The 19629-nt window shown below is 48.0% G+C and overlaps 1 protein-coding gene across 3 annotated transcripts in view; it reads left to right on the top strand.

The window, feature by feature from the left end:
* The window catches only part of LOC140421025 (ecto-NOX disulfide-thiol exchanger 2-like), a 347774-nt gene that overhangs the window by 187467 nt on the left and 140678 nt on the right, over window positions 1–19629 (top strand). For 2 of the 3 annotated variants that reach the window (XM_072505318.1, XM_072505319.1), the window contains one exon: window positions 7429–7572. The exons of the other annotated variant lie outside the window; for it this stretch is intronic. In XM_072505318.1, the coding sequence (XP_072361419.1) occupies window positions 7429–7572 (144 nt within the window). The remainder of the gene's footprint in view (window positions 1–7428; window positions 7573–19629) is intronic. 3 annotated transcript variants of the gene reach the window in all.

Below are 19629 nucleotides of genomic sequence, written 5' to 3'. Positions count from 1 at the left end.
CATATTTCTCGGTCAGCGCTCCCAGACTCGCGAACTTCCCATCCACAAACAGATCTTTCAGTTGCGTTATTCCTGCTCTTTGCCACATTCCATATCCCCCATCCATTCCCCCCGGGGCAAACCTATGGTTGTTTCTTATCGGGGACCCCCCCAAGGCTCCAGTCTTTCCCCTATGCCGTCTCCACTGTCCCCAAATCTTCAGTGTAGCCACCACCACCGGGCTTGTGGTGTAGTTCCTCGGTGAGAACGGCAATGGGGCTGTCACCATAGCCTGTAGGCTAGTCCCCCTACAGGACGCCCTCTCTAATCTCTTCCACGCCGCTCCCTCCTCCTCTCCCATCCACTTACTCACCATTGAAATATTAGCGGCCCAATAATACTCACTTGGGCTCGGTAGTGCCAGCCCCCCCCTATCCCTGCTACGCTGTAAGAATCCCTTCCTCACTCTCGGGGTCTTCCCGGCCCACACAAAACCCATGATGCTCTTTTCAATCCTTTTTTAAAAAAAAAAAGCCTTCGTGATCACCACCGGGAGGCACTGAAACACAAAGAGGAATCTCGGGAGGACCACCATCTTAACCGCCTGCACCCTCCCTGCCATTGACAGGGATACCATATCCCATCTCTTGAAATCCTCCTCCATCTGTTCCACCAACCGCGTTAAATTTAACCTATGCAATGTGCCCCAATTCTTAGCTATCTGGATCCCCAGGTAACGAAAGTCCCTTGTTACCTTCCTCAGCGGTAGGTCCTCTATTTCTCTACTCTGCTCCCCTGGATGCACCACAAACAACTCACTTTTCCCCATGTTCAATTTATACCCTGAAAAATCCCCAATCTCCCCAAGTATCCGCATTATTTCTGGCATCCCCTCCGCCGGGTCCGCCACGTATAGTAGCAAATCGTCCACATACAAAGATACCCGGTGCTCTTCTCCTCCCCTAAGTACTCCCCTCCACTTCTTGGAACCCCTCAACGCTATCGCCAGGGGCTCAATCGCCAGTGCAAACAATAATGGGGACAGAGGGCATCCCTGCCTTGTTCCTCTATGGAGCAGAAAATATGCAGATCCCCGTCCATTCGTGACCACGCTCGCCACTGGGGCCCTATACAACAGCTGCACCCATCTAACATACCCCTCTCCAAAACCAAATCTCCTCAACACCTCCCACAAATAATCCCACTCCACTCTATCAAATGCTTTCTCGGCATCCATCGCCACTACTATCTCCGTTTCTCCCTCTGGTGGGGCCATCATCATTACCCCTAACAACCTCCGTATATTCGTGTTCAGCTGTCTCCCCTTCACAAACCCACCCCCGGGACACATTCCTCTATTCTCATTGCCATTACCTTGGCCAGGACCTTGGCATCTACATTTAGGAGGGAAATAGGTCTATAGGACCCGCATTGTAGCGGGTCCTTTTCCTTCTTTAAGAGAAGCGATATCGTTGCTTCAGACATAGTCGGGGGCAGTTGTCCCCTTTCCTTTGCCTCATTAAAGGTCCTCGTCAGTACCGGGGCGAGCAAGTCCACATATTTTCTATAGAATTCGACTGGGAATCCATCCGGTCCCGGGGCCTTTCCCGCCTGCATGCTCCTAATTCCTTTCACCACTTCTTCTACCTCGATCTGTGCTCCCAGTCCCACCCTTTCCTGCTCTTCCACCTTGGGAAATTCCAGCCGATCCAAGAAGCCCATCATTCTCTCCCTCCCATCCGGGGGTTGAGCTTCATATAATTTTTTATAAAATGTCTTGAACACTCCATTCACTCTCTCCGCTCCCCGCTCCATCTCTCCTTCCTCATCCCTCACTCCCCCTATTTCCCTCGCTGCTCCCCTTTTCCTCAATTGGTGTGCCAGCAACCTGCTCGCCTTCTCCCCATATTTGTACTGTACACCCTGTGCCTTCCTCCATTGTGCCTCTGCAGTGCCTGTAGTCAGCAAGTCAAATTCTACATGTAGCCTTTGCCTTTCCCTGTACAGTCCCTCCTCCGGTGCTTCCGCATATTGTCTGTCCACCCTCAAAAGTTCTTGCAGCAACCGCTCCCGTTCCTTACTCTCCTGCTTCCCTTTATGTGCCCTTATTGATATCAGCTCCCCTCTAACCACCGCCTTCAACGCCTCCCAGACCACTCCCACCTGGACCTCCCCATTATCATTGAGTTCCAAGTACTTTTCAATGCACCCCCTCACCCTTAGACACACCCCCTCATCTGCCATTAGTCCCATGTCCATTCTCCAGGGTGGGCGCCCTCCTGTTTCCTCCCCTATCTCCAAGTCCACCCAGTGTGGAGCGTGATCCGAAATGGCTATAGCCGTATACTCCATTCCCCTCACCTTCGGGATCAATGCCCTACCCAGCACAAAAAAGTCTATTCGCGAGTAGACTTTATGGACATAGGAGAAAAACGAGAACTCCTTACTCCTAGGTCTGCTAAATCTCCACGGGTCTACACCTCCCATCTGCTCCATAAAATCTTTAAGCACCTTGGCTGCTGCCGGCCTCCTTCCAGTCCTGGACTTCGACCTATCCAGCCCTGGTTCCAACACCGTATTAAAATCTCCCCCCATTATCAGCTTTCCCATCTCTAGGTCCGGAATGCGTCCTAGCAGCCACCTCATAAAATTGGCATCATCCCAGTTCGGGGCATATACGTTTACCAAAACCACCGTCTCCCCCTGTAGTTTGCCACTCACCATCACGTATCTGCCCCCGTTATCCGCCACTATAGTCTTTGCCTCGAACATTACCCGCTTCCCCACTAATATAGCCACCCCCCTGTTTTTCGCATCTAGCCCCGAATGGAACACCTGCCCCACCCATCCTTTGTGTAGCCTAACCTGGTCTATCAGTTTCAGGTGCGTTTCCTGTAACATAACCACATCTGCCATAAGTTTCTTAAGGTGTGCGAGTACCCGTGCCCTCTTTATCGGCCCGTTCAGCCCTCTCACGTTCCACGTGATCAGCCGAGTTGGGGGGCTTCCTACCCCCCCCCCCTTGTCGATTAGCCATCACCTTTTTCCAGCTCCTCACCCAGTTCCCACGCAGCTGTATCTCCCCCAGGCGGTGCCCCCCCCCCCCCCGCCCATCCTCTCCCATACCAGCTCCCCCCTCTCCCCAGCAGCAGCAACCCAGTAATTCCCCCCTCCCCCCCCCCCCCCCCCCCCCACCCCCCGCTAGATCCCCCGCTAGCGAAATTACTCCCCCCGTGTTGCTCCCAGAAGTCAGCAAACTCTGGCTGACCTCGGCTTCCCCCCGTGACCTCGGCTCGCACCGTGCAACGCCCCCTCCTTCCTGCTTCTCTATTCCCGCCATGATTATCATAGCGCGGGAACCAAGCCCGCGCTTCTCCCTTGGCCCTGCCCCCAATGGCCAACGCCCCATCTCCTCCACCTCCCCTCCTCCCCCCATCACCACCTGTGGGAGAGAGAAAAGTTACCACATCGCAGGATTAGTACATAAAAACCCTCTTTGCCCCCCACATGCGCCCCACCACTTTGTTCGAACGTTCTTTTTAATAACCCGCTCATTCCAGTTTTTCTTCCACAATAAAAGTCCACGCTTCATCCGCCGTCTCAAAGTAGTGGTGCCTCCCTCGATATGTGACCCACAGTCTTGCCGGTTGCAGCATTCCAAATTTTATCTTCTTTTTATGAAGCACCGCCTTGGCCCGATTAAAGCTCGCCCTCCTTCTCGCCACCTCCGCACTCCAGTCTTGATAAACGCGGATCACCGCTTTCTCCCATTTACTGCTCCGAGTTTTCTTTGCCCATCTAAGGACCATTTCTCTATCCTTAAAACGGAGGAATCTCACCACTATGGCTCTGGGAATTTCTCCTGCTCTCGGTCCTCGCGCCATCACTCGGTATGCTCCCTCCACCTCCAACGGACCCGCCGGGGCCTCCGCTCCCATTAACGAGTGCAGCATCGTGCTCACATATGCCCCGACGTCCGCTCCCTCCACACCTTCAGGAAGACCAAGAATCCTCAGGTTGTTCCTCCTTGCGTTGTTTTCCAGTGCCTCCAACCTTTCCACACATCGTTTCTGATGTGCCTCCTGCGTCTCCGTCTTCACCACCAGGCCCTGTATATCGTCCTCATTCTCGGCTGCCTTTGCCTTCACGACCCGAAGCTCCCGCTCCTGGGTCTTTTGTTCCTCCTTTAGCCCTTCGATCGCCTGTAGTATCGGGGCCAACAGCTCTTTCTTCATTTCCTTTTTTATCTCTTCCACACAGCATTTCAAGAACTCTTGTTGTTCAGGGCCCCATGTTAAACTGCCACCTTCCGACGCCATCTTGGTTTTTGCTTGCCTTCCTTGCCGCTGTTCTAAAGGATCCACTGCAATCTGGCCACTCTCTCCTCCTTTTTCCATCCGTATCCAGGGGGGATTCCCTTCTGGTTTACCGCACAGTGTTTTTAGCCGTCAAAATTGCCGTTGGGGCTCCTATCAAGAGCCCAAAAGTCCGTTTCACAGGGAGCTGCCGAAACGTGCGACTCAGCTGGTCATCGCCGCACCCGGAAGTCCCACTCGTCTACATATTGTTTTAAGAAGCCCTCCTGGATGCTCCTTACAAACTCCGCCCCATCTAAGCCCCTGGCACTAAGTGAGTCCCAGTCAATATTGGGGAAGTTGAAGTCTCCCATCACCACAACCCTGTTGTTTTTACTCATTTCCAAAATCTGTCTACCTATCTGCTCCTCTATCTCCCGCTGGCTGTTGGGAGGCCTGTATTCTGCACTGTAAATACTATGAACTATATAGCCTCACTGCCCTCTGAGGGTCCTCCCGTAGTACAGCTGTGATATTCTTCCTAACCAGTAGCGCAACTCCGCCACCCCTTTTACATCCCCCTCTATCCCGCCTGAAACATCTAAATCCTGGAACGTTTAGCTGCCAATCCTGCCCTTCCCTCAATCAGGTCTCTGTAATGGCAACAACATCATAGTTCCAAGTACTAATCCAAGCTCTAAGTTCATCTGCCTTACCCGTCATACTTTTTGCATGAAAACATATGCACTTCAGGCCACCAGACCCGCTGTGTTCAGCAACGTCTCCCTGTCTGCTCTGCCTCAGAGCCACACTGGCCCTATTCCCTCGTTCTTCCTCAATGCTCTCACCTTCTGACCTATTGCTCCCGTGCCATACTAGCAGCATTACTCCATCGGCTTTCAAACTTTTAAGATGCGCAAGCACCCTTGACCTCTTGAGCGGACCTCCTAACCACCTCACGTTCCACGTGACTATCCTAACTGGGGGTCTCTCACCCTCCCCACCCTTCTTATCCACCATCATCATACCACCAGGCCCTGCCCCATGAGCCTGACCCGCCCCTATCCATTATTGCATCAAACCCCCCCCCCTCACAAAAACCCCCCTACATTTCCTCTCCATAAATCATCTCCCAGCATCAATCAACCCCCCCCCCTCATAGGCCCATCAAAACCTGCTAACCAGGCTGCAATGTCCACAGCCCTCCCCTCACCGCACCTCCGTTCACTAGCCGACTTTAGTTAGCTAGCACGGGTGGCTCCCCCCACCAAGGTTTATCATCCCCTCCCACCCAGTCCCAGAGAAAGAAAAAACGAAAACAACAATCCAACCCATACAATTCACTAAAATAAGATATAACCGTCGCAACACAAAATCCCAATCAACCCAACAGTAACTTGAACTCTGTAACAATGTGAAGAGAAGTAAATTACGATACACGTCAGTAAAAAAGAAAGTTATAGCATTTATACATTTTCCAGCTCCCCAATCACAATCGACAGTCTCTCTTCCAGCTCCGCTCCTCACGCCTGTCCCAAGCCTTCTGCCCTCACGAACGCCTCAGCCGCCTCCGCTGTCTCGAAATAAAAGTTTTGGCATCATACGTCACCCTCAGCTTCGCCAGGTATACCATACCAAATCGCACCACCTTTTTGTACAATGCCGCCTTCACTCGCCCGAACGCCGCTCGTCTTTTTGCCAACTCCACCGTCAAGTCCTGGTAGGTCCGAACTCCAGCACCATCCCACTGCACTCGCGCTTCTGCTTCGCCCAGCTTCACACCTTCTCATTCATGCAGTACTTATGGAAGCAGATAATTACTGCTCTAGGCGGCGCATTCACTTTGGGCTTCGGCCTTAATGACCGGTGAGCTTGATCCAGCTTGTACCGGGAGGGGTTCTCACCCTCCCCCATCAATCCGCCAACTACTTAGCGAAGTACTCTGTTGGCCTTGGGCCCTCTGTCCCTTCGGACATGCCCACAATTCTCAGATTGTGCCGCCTCGAGCGATTCTCCAAGTCCTCGAGCTTTGCTTGGAGGCCTCTGTTGACTTCCACCACCCTCCGCAGCTCGTTCCCCCATCGAGGTGAAGTGGTCACTGTGCTGCGACATGGCCTCCTCAACTTCCTTCATCTTCTCGCCCTGCTCTCTCACCTCGGCCGATGTCTTTGCCACAGCTACCCTCACCGGGGCGATTGCCTCCTCCACCAATGACTTCAATGGGACCACTATCTCCCTCCTCAAAGCCTCCACGTGCCTCGCAAACTGTTTTTCCAGCTCCACCGCCATCACCTCGGTCATCTTCTCCACCGTAAGTAGTGCGGTCCCACCATGCGGTCCGGCATCCGCCATCTTGTCAGCACTTTTGCTCGTCCTCTCTTTCAATGGCGAGCCCACGTTTCCCACTTCCTTGATGCTGCTTTTCGCATCCTCTTTTTTTTCACCCTTCTTTCCTTCTTCAATCTTTTTTTTTATTATAGAAAAACAAAAAATTCTTCCTTCAAAAAAAGAGGGAAAAAAAACTTTCACCAAGTTTCTTGAAAACTTCTTTCTCTTCTTTTTTTGTATTCCTCCAGGATTTCCCTGGGACCGGACTTCAGTCTTATAACATTCTAGGCGGGAGGCACCAGATGTGGGACATCTCACCTACATTGCGCCCTGGTTTCGGGCCTACAGCCTCGATCTCCGTTTGGCTCCGCCCCCGCTGCTCCAACCTCTGGGCCCGCGCCTCAGCACCAGCCGCCCGACACCCGCGCGGGGTTCCTTGCCGGTTTTCAAACCGGCCCCGCTTGATGCCTGGGACGACCCCAAAGGCCGATAATAATCGGGGGGGGGGGGGAAGAGAGCGAAGAATCGGGGGGGGGGGGCGAAGAATCGGGGAAACCCCCGAAAGCACTGCAAATAGTGGCCACCGGCGGGAGCTCCACTCGATGCGGCCGACCCACTCGCAAACGCCACCGGAAGTCCATCTTCCTTCACAGTTCAGTGACTTTTGAAGTGGTCAGCTAGAAACTGACAGCACTTAACTCTGTTTGAAGTGGTCTCCCAAACGTAGAATCATGGCCATTGACTCAATTGTACCAATTGACCGCTCGTTAATTAGTTCTCTGGAAACCGAGGCTAATGTTCTGCCCTTATTCTTTGACTTCAACAGGGCTTGGCCAGATGCCCTACGACCCTGCAAACAACGATGAACCAATTCAATTCGATAGTTCGAATGGTCCATTGATGTCAGACTGTTCCATTGATCGTTTTAACGATCCAATCAAGAAAAGGAGGCGGAATAATATAGCTGCAGGTAAGGAAAGCTATTCTTTCAATTCCTGCTTCACGTCAAGTTATGCAGAAAATGTATAGATCATCAAATTATCTTTATGTACTGTTTGTTATTGCTTTAAACCTGTAGTAAAGATTATGCAAGAGGGAAGAAAATAACTCTAATTTCTATACTTTATCAGGTCTTCAGAATTTGTGAATAGGCTTCACAGCTTATTTATTATTTTTGAACTAAGCTTATATTAAGCAGCTGAGTGCAGCAGCTAATTTGTGCACAGCATGGTGCCATAAACAAGGAACAAAATTCTCCATCCTGCTCCCCCCCCCCCCCCATCTGCTCCATAAAGCCCTTTAGCTCCTTTGCCATTGCTGACACCCTGCCTGTCCTTGAGCTAGACCGGTCTAGCCCTGAGTCAATGACTGTGTTGAAGCACCCCCCTCCCCCCCAGTATGACCAACTTATGCAAATCCAGGTCCTGGATCTTCCCCAACATCCGCCTTATGAACTCCACATCATCCCAGTTTGGCACATAAACATTCACGAGCACCACCGCCAGTCCTTCCAGCTTCCCACCAACCATGATGTGCCGACCTCCCACATCTGCAACTATTCTTCCCGCCTCCAATGACACTTGCTTGTTGATCAGGATCGCGACCCCTCTAGTCTTAGAGTCCAGGCCCGAGTGGAAAACCTGTCCGACCCATCCATCCCTTCCTTAATCTGACCTGGTCAGTTACTCTTAAGGTGCGTCTCCTGCAACATTGCTACGTATGCCTTCAGTCCCCTCAAATGCGCGAACACGTGTGCCCTCTTAACCGGCTCATTTAGCCCTCACGTTCCATGTGATCAGCCTGGTTGGGAGGCTTCTCGTACCCCTCCCCCTGCCGATCAGCCATCACCATTCTTGGGCCAGTCTCCAGCCTGCGCCCCACGCATCCGCAGGCCCGCCCCCACGCATCCGCAGGCCCGCCCCAAGCAGCCTCCATCCCCGACCTCACTATTGTCCCACAGAAAAAGTCCCTCCCCCGTCAGCAGAACATTTCCCCCCCCCCAGTAACAGCACTCTGCAAACCATCCCCTTCAACAAGCATAACATCTGCTCACCCCCCACTACGCTTCCGAGCTAGCCCGCCCATCTAGGTTGGTGGCCCTCACCAATGGCGCCAGACATTTTCCCACCTATTGCCCCCCCCCCCCCCCCCCCGGGCTCGGACACACATATGCAAACAAAAGCAATTCCAAACCAATTGCCCGAAAGAAACACAAAGAAAATCAATAAGAAGATCCAACATCTAAAATTCACACCTCCATCCCCCATCAGTGCAAATGTAAACTTTAACTCACATAGCTCAGCCGCAGGCCCCAAATCAATATAGAAAGCATTACAGATAACATCCAAAAACAAAAAACTTTTTTAACATGAACGCTGTAGCAATGTTCAGTTCAAACACCTCAGTCCGCTACCAGCCCTTTCCTTTTGAGAAGTCCATCGCTTCCTCGGGCGACTCAAAGTAGAATTGTTGCTCCTCATGAGTGACCCAAAGACGGGCCGGATACAGCAGCCCAAACTTGACCTTCTTCTTGAAAAGGGTTGACTTTATTTGGTTGAACCCTGCTCTTCTCCTGACTACGTGTTCTCTAGAGCTCCACCTTCACCTGGAGCCTTTTCTGTTGGTCTCTCAACATCCCCATCTCCAACTCCACTGCAGCTTGGTGTTCCTCCTGCTCAATCAGTGCCTTCTCCACTTTCTGGATCGCCCGATCTTGAGCATCCAGTCTGAGTTCCAGCCGCGCAATCGATTCCTTAATCGGGTCCGAGCATTCCTGTTTCTGCTTGGCGAAGTCCTCCTGTATGAACTGCCTCAGCTGCTCCGTCGACCGCTGGGTCGTCGAGCCAGGACTCCGGTCGTCCGCCATGCTTTCTCCCGCTGCAGCCTCAGCCCAAACCTTCTCTATTCGCCTATTTCCTCCTTTACGATCACTCCTGGTCCGCCTCTCCATGCACTGATGTAGGATTCCTCTTCACAATTGCATCCACCATCAATTTTCCGAATCAGATCCGACGGAAAATCGAGGACAAAGGTCCGACCCGAGCGGGAGCCACCAAATGTGCGACCTACTCCTTCATAGCCGCCACCGGAAGTGAGGCTGGGCCTCTATGACCTGATGTGTTGGGTACTCTGATACACAGACCTACCAACACGGTTGCGAATGGTACAACGCAGTTTTATTTCAATGAACTATTAACATATTAAACTCTGGTATTAAGCACATGGTGAACCTCTGAGTGGCTGGCAATGAGGTCTGTGCCCTGAGCCCTTTCCTGCTCGAGTCCTCAGGAAGTGTCGTGTTCCCTGCTTTGTACTGTGTATGCTCTTGTCCGTGATTGGCTGTCGTGTTTTGTGTGTTGATTGGTCCGTTGATCTGTCCATCATTATGTGTGTGTGTATGTATGTGCTGTGATGTTCATCTGAATATCATGACATTACCCACACTCAACCGGGTCCTTTTCTTTCTTGGGGATTAACAGAATAAATGCCTGAGTCAGCATGGCAGGTAACTCTCCCATGCCAAGGAGTCAGAGACCCTCTCCAGGAGATACTGGGCCAACTCTGTTGCAAACCGTTTATAAAGGCCGTATATAGGGCGCACGAGGATGAGCCGAATCTTCGAGGGAGCGGAGGATGTCTGTGAGCAGTGTGGGAGGGGGCCCGCAAACCATGTGCATATGTTTTGGTCCTGTCCGAAGCTGGAGAGGTATTGGAGGGAGGTCTTTAGCAACATCTTGTGGACTTGGAACCGGGACCCTTAGCGGCCATTTTCAGGGTGCGGACCGGCCCGAGCTGCAGGCGGGTGCGGGGTCAGATGTTTTAGCCTTCGCCTCACTGATTGTCCAGAGGTGGGTCCTGTTGGGGTGGAGGTCAGCTTCTCTCTACCCTGTGCCTCGGTTTGGCAGGGGGAACCTACTTGAATTTCTGACCCTTGAGAAGGTGAAATTTGAGCTGAGGGGGATGAAGGAGGGGCTCTCCAGTTCATGGGGACTGTTTATTATACACTTTCAGGAATAGGTTGCCATTGAATATTGTGGGGGGGATGGGGCGGGATTGCATTTACTGTTTTGTTAACTTTACCTGGAATGCACAAATGGATACCTGGAATGCACAAATGGATGTTTTGGATTGTATATTAAGGAGCTTGTTGTTTCTGGGGGATTGTCATCGTGCTTATTTTTGTTTTTTTTCTTGTTTATTTGAAAATGTGGAGAATAAAAAGATTTTTTTTTTAAACTATCACGGACCAACCAATGGAAGTCCATGGTTGCCAACACGCTACAGGAGAAGGAGGATCTGTTCTTCATTAATACCTAAATATTATTTGGGCTGAAAGCTTTGCTTCTTTTTACTATTTGGTCTGACTGTTTGCAGAGGTTTCTGATCCTTGAAAATTAAGCTATAAATGCCATGTGATCCGGGACAAAAATTTTCATTGATTTCATGATGGAGAATTTGAAAGTGCATTGGATCATCTAATACCAACTTCACGTTACATTCTGATTGCAGCAAATTTCTGTCACCAGTAAATCTGCTCACAGTTTGATGTTATGTTACTTTTGTGAGAAGACAATTGTGCAGAAAATAATATAAATACCCAAAACTAAGTATTGTAATTGGAGAAGCCTTTATATATCTCTAGTTGATGACCTGGGGTGTTTAACTTAAGGGAGTCAACACAAAGTGCAATGTATAGGCCAATTAACATTTGAGGCCTTCCCTTGAGGCACTGAGGTTGATCTCCACAAAGTTAATGGAGCTTTCAAAATGCGAAATGCCAAAAGAGCAAAAGGCCACCTTAAAAATTGATCTCAAACATTATTTAGAATGGGGAGAAATGTTTTATGGGCCAACTTTCAGTGGCAGAGCAGTGCAGAAACATACTTCACTATGGGGGCAATAATGCTTCAGATAGTTTGTGATCGGCCCAGCCTGAGCAAAAGGTGACGTGCTTGTGACAAACCTGCCAGTTTTACTATAGAGCCGGATTGGAAGAAGAGCAGACTGGCAAGATTCCAGCCTGTGGGCTGGGTGTGAAAAGATCTGTTTGGCCAAGAACAAGTCATAGAGAGAAAAATAAATGTCAAAATAGAAAATATAGATGAAGTTGCATAGAAAATACTGGAGTTAAACTTCCAATGCAAAATTAAATCAACTTGAAAGTTACTTTCAAAGCCCCATGGAGATGGAAAAAGAATAAATATGGTGAAGGAGATGGGTCTTCAAATGTAGTTTAAATATCCAATTTTAAGAATGGATAAAATGCCACCAAATTACTCTGCTGCACAGTGAAGTATATAGTAGTGGCAAATTTAGAGCAGAGAAAAGGATTTCCTGCTGCTCCACATGACCTCTAGCTAACACACAAAACTGGGAAACTATTCTAGCATCACAGACTTTTGCATAAATGTGAATAATCATGTAAGTCAGATGATACATGGTATGGAAACTTTCCCTCATGCTCTTCCTCCACATCCACAAGTCCCCACCCTCTTCATGCCCACCACCCCTACCTGCTCTTCCTCTGGCATGACCCCCATTCCTCCCTCCCACTCCCTTTCCCTTTTGCTGAGGGTGTTTAAGAATTTCCTGCTTATTGGACCTCTGCCATGAGCATAATTTAATTAGGGAGACATGTAGAAGCAGGTGCTTCATCTTGAGGCTGAGCCTTTGTAGCCTGCAACAGCCATTTAATCTGAGATAGGCTGACCAAGCATTGATGTCTCTCCTTCCTGTTGACTAGTATCAGCACAGAGTCCGTTAAGTGAGATCAATTGAACAATATTATTGGCAAGTGTTCATTTCTCAAAAAACTGGCTGGCGGATTAAAAAACACGATAAAGTGTATTGCTGACAGCAGAGATATACCTTGCTGACATACAACTGCTCCTCCTACTATCCTTATTCAATCAACTTGTGCAAGTCTCAATAGAGCAAATGGAAGAATGCTGCTGGAAGGTTAAGCAAGTGTCAGCCTAGTCACCCCTGTTGAGAAAGCTCATAGCGCTGCCTTTTTATGAAGAGAAATGCCCACTCTGCTACCAGCAGATCAATGTTTTTGTCAATGAAGGGCTTAATTAAGCATGGAGCTTTGTAACAAGTAAAATTTCAGTTCTGTGCTGGAAGTTGGACATCCTGCTCGTCAATCATAGATAATGCTGCGGAAAAGAATATCATTCTGTGTTTAGCTTTTCTGTTTTACATGAGGAATCCCCACTCCATGTATGTGCTATAAGCAAATATTTGAACAGGCAACTTCTTTCCCGGTCTCTGCCAGTATCTCTCTCGAGTTGGCTGGATGAAAATGTTCCCACCATTTCTCCTGCAGAGGAATTTCTTTGCTGGTGATCTAGTGAGTTTGGGAGCTTGTTGAGCGAGAAATGTTGGGTATAAACTCACCATGAAGTTTTTAGGGACTTATCATAATCAGAACTTGAGGTTCATGAAGCAATCCCTCGCTGCCTCTGATGGAACCTTTTATACTCACAATATTATGCAATTATGCTTAGCCACCAATCATCCTTGTAGCTGTCATATGCTCATGGAAATGATGTGGTTCTCTTGTTCTTTTAACATTCAGATGTTGTGATGCCAGTTGATATAATTGGCCCGGAAGATCACAGAATGGAATACTGTGATCGTAACTTTTGTTTTTCTTTAGAAAAAGTGGAAGATCAAAATCACACGATTCCAATCAGCTTCTAACAACAAAAGAAAAATAATTAAACATGAAAGGTTTGACTATAATACAATACTCCTTCACTCTCCCTTATCTTCACAAATATACATTGTTTTGGAAGATAACACAGGTTATACAATATATCTTACACTATAATTTTTTCACTAAACACAGATTCCTGTAGCCCAACAGGCTGACTGTCGTCAGACAATACCCCACTTTGAAACCAAGTGGCAGATGCCACTCAATTGATCTTCCATTGATTTCTCCTCCAATTCTCCCCAAAGCATTGTCAAACGAATGTTTCCAAACTTCACTCTCAAAGGCAATGATCCATCTCCAGGTTTTCCAACTTTCCTTTCAAACAAGAATTTCTCTCCGATCCGCTCCAGGGTTCCTTTGTCTGGAATGTTTTTGTGCTTTTACACAATCTCTCAAAGACCCAGCCATGACTTGAAAGGTTAACTCCGTTTTCTCTCCCAACAGATGCTGCCAGTCATGCTGAGTTTTTTCAGCATTATCCGTTCTTGTTTCAGATTCCAGCATCTGCAGTATTTTTCTTATTATAGCTTAATCTTTGATATAGATTGTGAATAGCTGGGGCCCAAGCACTGATCCTTGTGGTACTCTACTAACCACAGCCTGCCAACCTGCAAAGAACCCAATTATTCTTACCCTGTTTTCCATCCATCAACTAGTTCTCAATCCATGTCAGTATATTTCACTGCCCCCACCCCAATTCCATATGCTCTAATTTTGTTTACTAAGCTCTGGTATGGGATCGTTCTGAAAATCTAAATATACCACATCTCCCAGTTCCCCCTTATATATTCTGCTAGTTACATCCTCAACAAAAAAAAACTCCCAACATGTTTGTCAAACATGATTTCCCTTTCATGGATCCACGTTGATTCTTTCCAATCCTACCATTATTTTATAAGTGTCCTGTTCTCACACCCTTTATTATATAATGATTCTATCATTTTCCCTACTAATGTCAGGCTAACAGATCTGTAGTTCCCCATTTCCTCTGTCCCTCCATTCTTAAGTAGTGGGGTTCCATTTGCCCTTCCAATCTACAGAAACCATTTCAGAGTCTATAAAAATCTGAAAGATGACCTCCAAATCATCCACGACCTCTACAGCCACCCCTTTCAACACGCTAGGATGTAGATGATCACGTCCAGGTGAATTATCTATCTTAAGATCCAATTATTTCTCGAGTACTCTTTTTTACTAATCTTGATATCTTGCAGTACCTCATTTATATTCGTCCCTTGATTCATCATTATTTCTGGGAGGTTTTCAAGTAGTTTTTCTGTAAAGACGGCCACAAATATTTGTTTAGTTTCTCTGCCATTTCCTTATTCCCCATTATAAATTCTCCTGACTGCTTGTAATGGGCCCACATTTCATAGAATCATAGAATTTACAGTGCAGAAGGAGGTCATTTGGTCCATCGAGTCTGCACCAACCCTTGGAAAGAGCACCCTATTTAAGCCCACACCTCCACCCTATTCCTGTAACCCAGTAACCCCACTTAACCTTTTTGGACACGAAGGGCAATTTAAGTTGCCTGCACATCATTGGACTGTGGGAGGAAACCGGAGCACCCGGAGGAAACCCACGCGGACACGGGGAAAATGTACAGACGCCGCGCAGACAGTGACCCAAGCCGGGAATCGAACCAGGGACCCTGGAGCTGTGAAGCATGATTGCTAACCACTGAGCTACCGTGCCGTAACATGCTAATCTTTTCATTTTTACATTATTATAGAAGCCTTTACAGTCCTTTTTGTTTCTTTCTAGTTTACACTCGTATTCAATTTTCTCTTTAATCTTTTTCTTGATACTTGTGAGCAGAGTCTAAAATGCTTTGAATCCTCGGGTTTACCATTTTTTTGGCAACTTTATACGCTTCTTCCTTTGATCTGATCCAATACTTGATTTCTCTTGTTAGCCATGGTTGAAACACCTTCCTTGCGGATTTCTGAATGGTTGACGAATGATTGCTTTGTCAAAGCATATGGCTTTGGTATAATCTATGAATCTAGTTTATTAAATTAAATATTGCCATTTAAATGTTAAATTTAATTTAATAAACCCATATAAAATACAAAAATAATAAAAATTGCAACATTTCATTAGCTCTTCAATAGCACTGAACCTGGACTAGTTCTGTACCACAAAGCATGCACGTGAAGCTTATTCTACTCTAATGAGATTCGCTTGCTCACTTCCATATGGGCTGCTCCCAGGTAGACTAGGTAGAAATAAAATTATTGCAGATTATGAAAGTTGCTTCCTTCTCATTTATGTTCAAGTTGGGGAAATTATGGATTACTATTTTTTTTTAAAGTAAGGCTGTCATTTAAAGCAATGATTGCATGCCGACCGCATGGCTATGGGAGGGTGAATAACCCTCAACTATTCGATTAGTCTGTGTCCTCTGCTCAGACTTAGCTTGATTTACTCAATTTTGCAGCACAGAAATTGATCATTTGGCACTGGTGTTTAGCTCCATAAACCGACTGGTGGCCGTAACCTCTGGGCTCCCGAGTGTCAGATTTGGGAGTAAGCATTTGAATGGCACTTGTCCATAAGCGTAAACCTCCCTTGGGCAGTTGTGCTGGGAACCATCTGAAAATGCAATTAAATCGCAAATTACGTCAGTTCCGCCACAAATAAAACCTCTTCTAAATTGTGCGACACGGTGGCGCAATGGTTAGCACTGCTGCCTCACAACGCAAGGGACCAGGGTTCGATTCCAGCCTGAGGTGCCTGTTTGTGTGGAGTTTGCACTTTCTACAAGTGTCTACATGGGTTTCCTCTGGGTGCTCAGGTTTCCTCCCACAGTCCAAAGATGTGCAGGTTAGGTGGATTGCCCATGATAAAATTGTCCCTTAGTGTCCAGGGATACGTAGGTTAGGTGGGGTTACAGGAATAGGGGTGGGGATTAGGTAGGATGCTCTTTCAGAGTGCCATTGCAGACTTGATGGGGCTGAGTGGCCTCCTGAACTTTAGAGATTCTGTGGTTCTGGGTAACTATTTAAACACCCAGACCAATCCCTGCACGGGTCCCCTCCCAAATCCTACCCACTTGGCTTAGACACTTGCCTTCTCCCTGGCCTGTCATTTTCAGTCGAAACTTTAAACCTACCTGCTTTATGGTAGCTAGTGCAGTAAAAAAGTGAGAATGTTTTCCTTCACTCCAACTCTCTCAGATTCGATGCTGGATCCCAGGGGTGCACTGCTCAATATCGCCTAGCCTGAGTCACAAGGCTGGCCGAGTGAGGCCCAGAAGAAATTTGGTGCAGCTAAGTGGGTTGAGTCGGAGAGGCAATCTGATTCTGATTGCCACTCCCAGGAGGTTGTGGCCCAGTGTAATCCCACACTGCAGCTTACTCTTAGACCAACTGATTCCAATTTAAAAGAATTAAAGGAATCATTAAGAGTCTGAGACTTAAATCTGCAGTGCTGTCAAACCTCACCCCAAGGGCCAGCCCAGCCCCAGCTACCCTCAAGTCTTTCTCTTTAGATCATGGGATCGCTTCAAAATGTTGCCAACCACAGAAAGCAGTTCTGCAAAGAGTTCCAAGATCTCAGTGCCATCTCCGTTCTGATAAATCAGTATACCTGGAATGATTACTTGACCAACACCGTTCCAACTCAATGTGAATAATTGCTCCCTGTGCCATGTGCCAGTGAGGCTAGAAATAGGAAGATAGAGCAGCTAAACATGTGGCTAAACAGCTGGTGTAAGAGGGAGGGTTTCCGTTATCTGGACCACTGGGAGCTCTTCCGGGGCAGGTGTGACCTATATAAGAAGGACGGGTTGCATCTAAACTGGAGAGGCATAAATATCCTGGCTGCGAGGTTTGCTAGTGTCACACGGGAGGGTTTAAACGAGTATGGCAGGGGGGTGGGCACGGGAGCAATAGGTCAGAAGGTGAGAGCATTGAGGGAGAACTAGGGAATAGGGTCAGTGGGGCTCTGAGGCAGAGCAGACAGGGAGAAGTTGCTTAACACAGCGGGTCTGATGGCCTGAAGTGCATATGTTTTAATGCAAGAAGTATTACGGGTAAGGCAGATGAACTTAGAGCTTGGATTAGTACTTGGAACTATGATGTTGTTGCCATTACAGAGACCTGGTTGAGGGAAGGGCAGAATTGGCAGCTAAATGTTCCAGGATTTAGATGTTTCAGGCGGGATAGAGGGGGATGTAAAAGGGGTGGCGGAGTTGCACTACTGGTTAGGGAGAATATCACAGCTGTACTGCGGGAGGACACCTCAGAGGGCAGTGAGGCTATATGGGTAGAGATCAGGAATAAGAAGGGTGCAGTCACAATGTTGGGGGTTTACTACAGGCCTCCTAACAGCCAGCGGGAGATAGAGGAGCAGATAGGTAGACAGATTTTGGAAAAGAGTAAAAACAACAGGGTTGTGGTGATGGGAGACTTCAACTTCCCCAATATTGACTGGGACTCACTTAGTGCCAGGGGCTTAGACGGGGCGGAGTTTGTAAGGAGCATCCAGGAGGGCTTCTAAAACAATATGTAGACAGTCCAACTAGGCAAGGGGCGGTACTGGACCTGGTATAGGGGAATGAGCCCGGCCAGGTGGTGGGATGTTTCAGTAGGGGAGCATTTCGGGAACAGTGACCACAATTCAATAAGTTTTAATGTGCTGGTGGACAAGGATAAGAGTGGTCCTAGGATGAATGTGCTAAATTGGGGGAAGGCTAATTATAACAATATTAGGCAGGAACTGAAGAACATAGATTGGGGGCGGATGTTTGCGGGCAAATCAACATCTGACATGTGGGAGGCTTTCAAGTGTCAGTTGAAAGGAATTCAGGACCGGCATGTTCCTGTGAGGAAGAAGGATAAATACGGCAATTTTTGGGAACCTTGGATGACGAGAGATATTGTAGGCCTCGTCAAAAAGAAAAAGGAGGCATTTGTCAGGGCTAAAAGGCTGGGAACAGACGAAGCCTGTGTGGAATATAAGGAAAGTAGGAAGGAACTTAAGCAAGGAGTCAGGAGGGCTAGAAGGGGTCACGAAAGGTCATTGGCAAATAGGGTTAAGGAAAATCCCAAGGCTTTTTACACGTACATAAAAAGCAAGAGGGTAGCCAGGGAAAGGGTTGACCCACTGAAGGATAGGCAAGGGAATCTATGTGTGGAGCCAGAGGAAATGGTCGAGGTACTAAATGAATACTTTGCATCAGTATTCACCAAAGAGAAGAAATTGGTAGATGTTGAGTCTGGAGAAGGGTGTGTAGATAGCCTGGGTCACATTGAGATCCAAAAAGACGAGGTGTTGGGTGTCTTAAAAAATATTAAGGTAGATAAGTCCCCAGGGCCTGATGGGATCTACCCCAGAATACTGAAGGAGGCTGGAGAGGAAATTGCTGAGGCCTTGACAGAAATCTTTGGATCCTCACTGTCTTCAGGGGATGTCCCGGAGGACTGGAGAATAGCCAATGTTGTTCCTCTGTTTAAGAAGGGTAGCAAGGATAATCCAGGGAACTACAGGCCGGTGAGCCTTACTTCAGTGGTAGGGAAATTACTGGAGAGAATTCTTCGAGACAGGATGTGCTCCCATTTGGAAGCAAATGGACGTATTAGTGAGGGGCAGCATGGTTTTGTGAAGGGGAGGTCGTGTCTCACTAACTTGATAGAGTTTTTCGAGGAGGTCACTAAGATGATTGATGCAGGTAGGGCAGTGGATGTTGTCTATATGGACTTTAGTAAGGCCTTTGACAAGGTCCCTCATGGTAGACTAGTACAAAAGGTGAAGTCACACGGGATCAGGGGTGAGCTGGCAAGGTGGATACAGAACTGGCTAGGTCATAGAAGGCAGAGAGTAGCAATGGAAGGATGCTTTCCTAATTGGAGGGCTGTGACCAGTGGTGTTCCACAGGGATCAGTGCTGGGACCTTTGCTGTTTGTAGTATATATAAATGATTTGGAGGAAAATGTAACTGGTCTGATTAGTAAGTTTGCAGACGACACAAAGATTGGTGGAAGTGCGGATAGCGATGAGGACTGTCAGAGGATACAGCAGGATTTAGATTGTTTGGAGACTTGGGCGGAGAGATGGCAGATGGAGTTTAATCTGGACAAATGTGAGGTAATGCAGTTTGGAAGGTCTAATGCAGGTAGGGAATATACAGTGAATGGTAGAACCCTCAAGAGTATTGAAAGTCAAAGAGATCTAGGAGTACAGGTCCACAGGTCACTGAAAGGGGCAACACAGGTGGAGAAGGTAGTCAAGAAGGCATACGGCATGCTTGCCTTCATTGGCCTGGGCATTGAGTATAAGAATTGGCAAGTCATGTTGCAG

The sequence above is a fragment of the Scyliorhinus torazame genome, chromosome 5 (genome assembly GCF_047496885.1).
Source record: "Scyliorhinus torazame isolate Kashiwa2021f chromosome 5, sScyTor2.1, whole genome shotgun sequence".
In the NCBI taxonomy this organism is placed as follows: domain Eukaryota; kingdom Metazoa; phylum Chordata; class Chondrichthyes; order Carcharhiniformes; family Scyliorhinidae; genus Scyliorhinus; species Scyliorhinus torazame.
This window is presented reverse-complemented; position numbering and strand designations above follow the sequence as displayed.